Genomic DNA, 7,597 nt, shown 5'->3' on the forward strand with positions numbered 1-7,597 from the left:
AGCTCAGCAACGCTTGTACCCTCTCTCCCTGACTTGCCATGTCACCAACCACTGTCTGAACCCTCCCAGCAATGCTCCTAACTCGATCGTATCTCATTCTCACGACATCGAATCCTCTGCTCGTTGGAAACGTGTCAAACTCTTCGTCAAGCTCATCGGGAAACACAGTCTCCGCGTGTGAGAGACGCGCGTCCATGTGCGGTGGATTTCTAGGCCGCCGCCTGAAACGCCAAACGCCAACCGCAGACGCGTAGAGAAACAAACACGGCAATAGAAGCTCCGGAAACAAAACCATAAACAAGAAAGCCGAAACAAAAACAGTCGAGCAAACCGGTTTTGTCCAACTTCTCATAACTTCGACCAATTTAGCAACGGCAACCAAACCGGAAATCACATTAACCAGCCGGAAAAAATTGGCTTTGCTCCTTCTCATACTCCAAACATGGAAATCGTGATCGAGCATATATTCCACAACCTCACGACCCAAAGGCGGCTCAGCTCGACTCAGCCTGGCAGCAACCGCGTTTAGCGTTTGATACCGCAAACGTTCAAGCATATGAACGCCTAATGGCTGAGTGTAATGCATCTTCGGAAGCAGTGGTGACATATACATCTGGAGCATATTAAAAGCGTTGCCGCACGATAGCCTAACCGCTAAATGAATCTCACCGGTTTTCTTCACTCCACTGGCGTGCAACACAATCAACGGATACGAATGCGTGTATACTCGTCCTGTCTCTAGCGTAGACAACCTAATCCTAACCTTTCCAATCCGCGCATCCCGCGAGTTATTATTGTTCCCATCAATACGTGCGTTATCGAACACACCGACGGTAACAACTGTGCAAGGGTCATTCACTTCCCAAGTATACTGCTCGTTCCACTTTGGACAAAGACTGTCCACAACGGTCCTTGTTCTGACCCATTTAGGCCCGTACTTAGCCACGCAGTAGGAGTCCGCAGTTCCACCGGATTTCCCGTCCCTAACTTTCATCGGCATCAAACCTGTTGCACTAAGAATTCCAATCTCTAGAAGCCCAACTTGCGGTTTCCAAAGCTCTTTCGCTGTCGGTCTAACGTCGCTGCTATACATTGTTGCCTCATCTAAAACATGGTAGCCACCATCTAGTGATAATCTGAGATGAATCCTAGAACCAAATCGGTTGTTGTTATTACCGTTATCTAAACTAAACCATCTCGAATCAACAGGTGTATCTCCCGTTCGTCTTTCAACAGCAGAAACCGGAATCTGAACCCTCCCAACAGCCACATCGTTTTGTCCTCCCATTGCACCACCCACACGATCCTCGACAATAGCTGTAACGTAATCCTCAAACGGTTCTGCAACCACAAACATTAAATCCTCGTTCCAATACGGATTCGAAAAGCTCCGGGTAGGGCTTGCAGACGAGATTGCAGTCCGCAGAATCTGATTACCAACTTGTAGTTTCGCGGAAAGCTCTGGAAACCTCATGATACCTGATCCTTTGTCCATAATTGCAACATCCTGAGCCTCAATAACTGAAACCCTAAGGTACCATAACTTAGGAGACAAGTAAACCTTTGATTTGATTGATGAGAGTCCCTCAATGTGAACGTTTCCAGCCTTTGAATGCCACGCCTCAGCGAAAGCCTCATCAGCTTGAGTCCCGAACCACACCGAAACCATAAGCTCTCCACCGCATCTACCTCCGTTTCTACTCTCTATCTTGTACCATTGCGGAGCTAAGGGACTATCTGGAGGAACCCGGGTTGGTATTTCGCTTAAATCAAACCAGACCCGACCCGTATACTCATCTTTGTTACCTTCTTTGACGAAAAGCTCAACAACAGATGATTGAATGGTTTCTTTGGAAAAGGCGAAGACTTGATTCCACTCGGGGTTACTCGAATTCGAACTCACTTTTTTAGTAACTCCCCTGTAATTACCCAATTTCACTTCCGACACGACCTCGCTGGACACCGACAAGTCCTTAGCTTTCACGATTCTTACATAAAGGTACTGCATTTGCTCAACGAGATCATAAGTCGAGCTTGATTTATCCTTGTGACTACTCAAACCGCCAATGCCACTACTACTTCCTCCAAGACGAGGCTTTGTCTCCTTGAGCGAAAACTCACTCGACCCGTTTGCGTAAATGATAGGTCCGGGTCCGGACATTGGCCCGGGAAGAGCGGTTATCACAAGAGGCTTCATCTCACCTTGGTTAGGATAAAACGGTAGCATCCGCTGTCCTTGACCGTTCTGCTGTTGATTTCCAATGTTGTGATTGTGAAGAGCAATCTGTTGCTGTTGCTGTTGTTGTTGAATCGCCATGGAAGAGCTTAAGTTCTGTACTTTCTTGCTTTTCTTTGAACCACCCGACCCGTTAACCCGGCGGACGTTTTCACCGTTCTCCGCCGTTGTGGTGATGTAGTGTTTGATGCTGATTTCGCCACGCACGGACGAGAAAAGGCTCCTCTTTTCAAGAGTATAGAGCTGAACCACTGACTCTGCTTCCCTCCCAACGCCGGAACCCAAAACCCTAACCTTACCCAGGAAGTTTCTGCTGTTTGAGGAACGCTTCTCGTTGTAAACACTGATTTCTAGGGTTTTATATCTGAGGTCATTGACGTCGATGACGTGAAAGACGAGCTTCTCGTGCCAGATAGGGTTTAAGTCTTTGGGTTTGACCTTTGTTCGGAGACGTTGGTTCTCGAACTCCACTTCCACAAAAGGAGAGGAAGACCCTTCGCCATCTTTTGGCAGGAGATTGTGGGCTCCCACTACTTCCACCACGAGCTTCTCGTTGCCGGAGCAGGTTTTAGCCGTAGTCATTACAGGTTAAAAACAGAGATATAAACAACAACAATGGAGAAAAAGAGAGAGAGAGAGAGAGATGTAGAAGAAGATGGAGATTAACTTGACAAAAGAAAGAGAGATTAAAAATTTAAAAGAACAAGGAAAACGAAAAGACAGTGAATGAGAGTTGAGAGAGAGAGAGAGAGAGAGAGATTGAGTGAAAAGAGTCTATGAAAATACAGACAGACACATTAACAAGAGAGAGCGTGCCATGGGAGAGAATCTTGATTTTGTATTTTCTTGCAATATTAAACTAAAGTCAGATATATTTTTTTTCACTTTAAGTATGTTTTTTTTTTTTTTTTATCACGGTTTTGAATAAATTTTAAAATAAGTTGAGTATGTATGTGTAATAAACACAAATATTACTTCAATAAAAATAAGAAGAAAAGAAAATTTACACTGGTCAGCTTTTTCAATAAATACTTGTAGAACAGAACGAACAGAAGGAAGAGGGGGGAACTTAGGAGAAAGGGACAGAACAGCCTCGAGATTCACGGCTCTCGCTCTGGTCGCGCGTGGAATAACAACGTCTACTCATCAACCAATGACATCATGGCTCTGCGGCTGCGTATGCTTTTTGCTTTGCTCCTGATTCAATGGGACCCACTTTATATTTTTCCTCTGTTTTTCACTTTTCTAATGTATTATAATTTTATAAATATCGTCAGCTTAAAACCGTGCGTTGACGCGCTGAGTTTAACGCGTGAGAGAAGGGATGGTGGAAAGAGGATAGGCGCAATCCTCGTGGCGGATCAAACCTCAAAGGTCTATGGAACAGCAATTTTGTCTCAAAAGAGTATTTTGTCAGAGTACTTTGCATTAATTGTGGATGTTATCTATTTGTACTACACTGCAGTCTGCAGTAGTTCTTTATATATTTGACATTCTTCCGGTTACATTAGTTTAGTTCTCTTGTTAAGTGGGAGATATTTATAATCCTTTTTGTAACCATAAAGTATCATTTAGGACAATTTCACCTACTTAGACTTTGATTTATCCAAAAAAAATGTTTCAAATAGAACATTAAAACTTATAAAGGCAGTGATTGGTGACCAAAAACAAAGTATTACAAGTGATACAATTTTGAATTTTTATCTATCACAAAAACTTTACCAAAAACTTTATTAAAAGTTTTATTCTCAGTTTTTTTTTGTACAATTTTCACTTACAATTTTTTCTTACAGTTTTGCACTATTTGGTAACAGCTTATAGTTTCAGCTTACAGCTATTCTGTACAGCTTTGGCTACGTTATCAATCGGAGCCAAAACTTCCACAAGCGGAGAAAAGGGTTGGACTTAAAAGTTTTGCAGGTTTGTCCTGAACGTTTTTTTTTTTTTTTTATAGTCCCAACAAAATCAATAATATATCGGCATGCATTTTTTCTGTCACGCTTGTGTTTTCATTTTTGGCTTCATGGGTTTCTTTCATTTATGTCCTGCATACTTTTGCTCATGACTACCACGTGGCATCTCCTTGGAAATCCAAATCCTACTCAGATGGGGGTTGTTATATTACATGATTTACCTTAGTATTTCTTGGTCAACGTATAGGATTCTAGTTGTAGATCAAAAGTTCCAGCTTTAATGAGCCAAAGTTAAAATGGTTACACCGTATTGTTATTTCATAATATGCGTTGTACGGTTGTACATCATGTAAGCAATCTAACTAAGCAGACACAAAAAAATCTTTCTAGACAAGGATACAACCATACTGATCCACGAACCATTACGCAGTAAATTTGATATTTGCTAGATCATTAAACCGTTGTTAGTTTTTTTACTTTGACGTTAAAGCCCAATCTGATGCGGCAAAGAAAAACCCAACACTGATAAGAATACAGAAAAGGCCCATCTTCTACAAGAAGCCCATATATTATTGTCATACGAAGGAAGGAACCTTTAACTACAGTAGACAAGTAGTATATGCTTTTTAGTGCTTTTCATTACTCGGGTTCTCTCCATCCGATATTTGAATATTTCCATATTTTTTTTTCGTACCTTTTTGCTAGTACTGTAGTTAACACTTTACACATTCTCAATTCTTTTAGCTGAAATTGAAAATACATATACTTATAAAAATAAAATAAAAACTATTTCATGAGTTGTCTTATTACTACTACTACTGATTACAAAATAAAAAAAAAAAAAAATAGATATTGTAAGAAATCAGACAAAATTAGTATTTTTATTTCCGCGTCCGAAATACAAGGTCGTAATATAGAAGAAAAGACAGGGGTAGTATGGGGAAGAAGGTTTATGAATTCAACGTCTAGTTATGATGCTGTCATTTTAATTAAAGTAAATTACTTATTAATTTTCTCAGAGAGAGAGAAAAAAAAAAAAGAAAAGAAAAAACAAATCCCAAAGGTGGGGGGAGGTAAAGGAGGGGGAGAGGGAAGCACGAAGAAAGCCCCGAACAACCAAAAATTTTATAATCTGACAGATAAAGGAAAAACTTTTTCATCGACATTACAACAAATCAAGAATCAGAAACAACGCATTCTCGATTTCACCTTTTTTTTTTTTTTGCTTTTCTGGGGATTGAATCTCGTTTCGAAGCATTCTCGCATTCGCATTGTCGGTGTATCTGTCGGTGTATCGGAGGGGATTAGTTTTAACAAGAAGAGAAGTTCAATGTTGTTGCTCTGAATCCTCAACTTCGATCCGTCCATACAGAAAGCAAAAAAGAACATCGAGTTTCTAATAATTCGTTAGACAAATTATGGTAAATGTTTCATTTTCTTTTCTGATTGCATTTTAAATGCGTTTTTGTTTACGATGATAAATGGAGAGGGGTTTATGTTTTCTGATTTGTTTGTCTTGCGTGTTTGACGTTTTATTTTGAATCTGACTCATTGCTGAATTTTTTAGTTTGGCGATTGTGATATTAATATATTTTTTTTTCAATGCTCCTTTGTGCTGTTTTTGAGTCCTGGCAGATATTTTGACTTCAATCCCAGACATGTCTGTTAGTGTTTGGTGTTTAGTCCTTATCTTTGTCTGACATTTAGCTACCAGTGCTTACAGAAACGTTTAGACGTGTAGGTACATTAATGCTGTTTTCGTTACCAGCATCAAATTCTATATGCTATTTTGAAGCTACATGCAAGTTTCTTGATTGTGTTCAAAACGCACTACCGTTCGATTATACTATGCAATCTTGTAAACGTCATGGAAGCTTGAATTTGTTGTTGCAATGTTATTATTTGAGTGATGTTATGTTCTTGTTTACTAACAACATGTTTACATACATACAAGTAAAGGCTTCCTCCCTCGGAATATAATTAAAACAAAGTGACATAACTTCACCAGTTCTTGTTTACATATCTGTTAATGGAGAAACTATTCCCTTTTAACTCCCTTTGTTTTCTGCAGGTTGCTGCCTTCAATCCTGCTGTTGGGTCCCATGTGTGAGTGGAGGACCCCGATGAAGCATGGCTAGATGGTGAAGTTGTTGAGATTAATGGTGACCAGATCAAAGTTCTCTGCACTTCAGGGAAACAAGTATGTGCTTTATTATCCTGCCCTTTTGACTCCGATGGCCTTTTTTCAGATGTTCATTTTTATTAATCATACAAGATACTCACCTCTGCTTTGTGTGTTTGGCTCTGGGACCAAGAGTACCTTTTACGAATTGCTTTTTTCTTCTTTGAAAACACAGGTCGTTGTTAACGCTTCCAATATATATCCAAAAGATGTCGAAGCGCCAGCATCTGGCGTGGAAGATATGACAAGACTGGCTTATTTACATGAACCTGGAGTTCTTCAGAATTTACAATCAAGATATGATATCAATGAAATTTATGTGAGTAACTTCACTGAGATTAATCTTCTTGTATGGTTAAAAACACATGTACTACTCTACATATGTTTATAATGCACAATGGCTACTGAATCCCGTTTTACTTTCAGACATATACAGGAAGCATACTGATTGCTGTTAACCCATTTAGAAGACTTCCGCATCTATATAGTAGCCATATGATGGCTGAATATAAAGGGGCTTCCCTCGGTGAGCTGAGTCCACATCCTTTTGCCGTTGCAGATGCTGCTTATAGGTAATTTAGCACATACTCATTGAAAAATGTTTTGCTTTTTTTTTTTTTTTTTTTTTTTTCTTAATGTTATCATTGATGTAATTGGTCTGTTTGCTTGGTTTATTCTATCGCAGACAGATGGTTAATGAAGGAGTTAGTCAATCTATCCTGGTTAGCGGAGAAAGTGGTGCTGGTAAAACTGAAAGCACAAAGTTGCTTATGAGATATCTTGCCTACATGGGTGGGAGAGCTGCTGCTGAGGGAAGAAGTGTTGAGCAGAAAGTGTTGGAGGTGAAAAGATGCTTTTTTTTTTCTTTTCTTATTTGATATTTATAGAACAGTCAGATCTTCACCTTATCAGTTATTTCAAATTCAGAGTTTATTTTGCATTAGAAACTTTAGTAAGTAATTAAAAAAGTGATTCTAGTGTCCTAGATTGGCTTATTGCGTTGATCTGTTTCTTATTGCTTATATTTACTTTTCATACAGTCGAATCCTGTTTTAGAAGCCTTTGGAAATGCAAAGACTGTTAGGAACAATAATTCCAGGTAAGGAGGTTTCCTTGTACTTTGCTTTGCATTCTTTCAGTTATTATTATTATTATTATTATTATTTTTTGTTATATGTGAAAAGTTTGAAATATATTGTTTGTGTATTTAATAGTCGATTTGGTAAGTTCGTGGAGATTCAATTTGACGAATCGGGGAGGATATCT

At 39.3% G+C, this 7,597-nt stretch overlaps 2 protein-coding genes across 2 annotated transcripts in view; one reads left to right on the forward strand and one right to left on the reverse strand.

Moving 5' to 3' along the window:
- LOC104761729 (FT-interacting protein 1-like) overlaps window positions 1-2,871 on the reverse strand; it is a 4,769-nt gene extending 1,898 nt beyond the window's left edge. Inside the window, exon 1 of the mRNA XM_010484845.2 lies at window positions 222-2,871. Within this exon, the coding sequence (XP_010483147.1) occupies window positions 222-2,818 (2,597 nt within the window). The 5' untranslated portion in view covers window positions 2,819-2,871. The remainder of the gene's footprint in view (window positions 1-221) is intronic.
- LOC109130199 (myosin-8-like) overlaps window positions 5,184-7,597 on the forward strand; it is a gene marked incomplete at its 3' end in the record, with an annotated part of 5,136 nt that continues 2,722 nt past the window's right edge. Inside the window, exons 1-7 of the mRNA XM_019239431.1 lie at window positions 5,184-5,570; window positions 6,221-6,349; window positions 6,507-6,650; window positions 6,758-6,903; window positions 7,017-7,173; window positions 7,372-7,430; window positions 7,546-7,596. Coding sequence (XP_019094976.1) covers window positions 6,573-6,650; window positions 6,758-6,903; window positions 7,017-7,173; window positions 7,372-7,430; window positions 7,546-7,596 — 491 coding nt within the window. The remainder of the gene's footprint in view (window positions 5,571-6,220; window positions 6,350-6,506; window positions 6,651-6,757; window positions 6,904-7,016; window positions 7,174-7,371; window positions 7,431-7,545; window position 7,597) is intronic.

This window comes from Camelina sativa, chromosome 3 (genome assembly GCF_000633955.1).
Source record: "Camelina sativa cultivar DH55 chromosome 3, Cs, whole genome shotgun sequence".
Classification (NCBI taxonomy): Eukaryota; Viridiplantae; Streptophyta; class Magnoliopsida; order Brassicales; family Brassicaceae; genus Camelina; species Camelina sativa.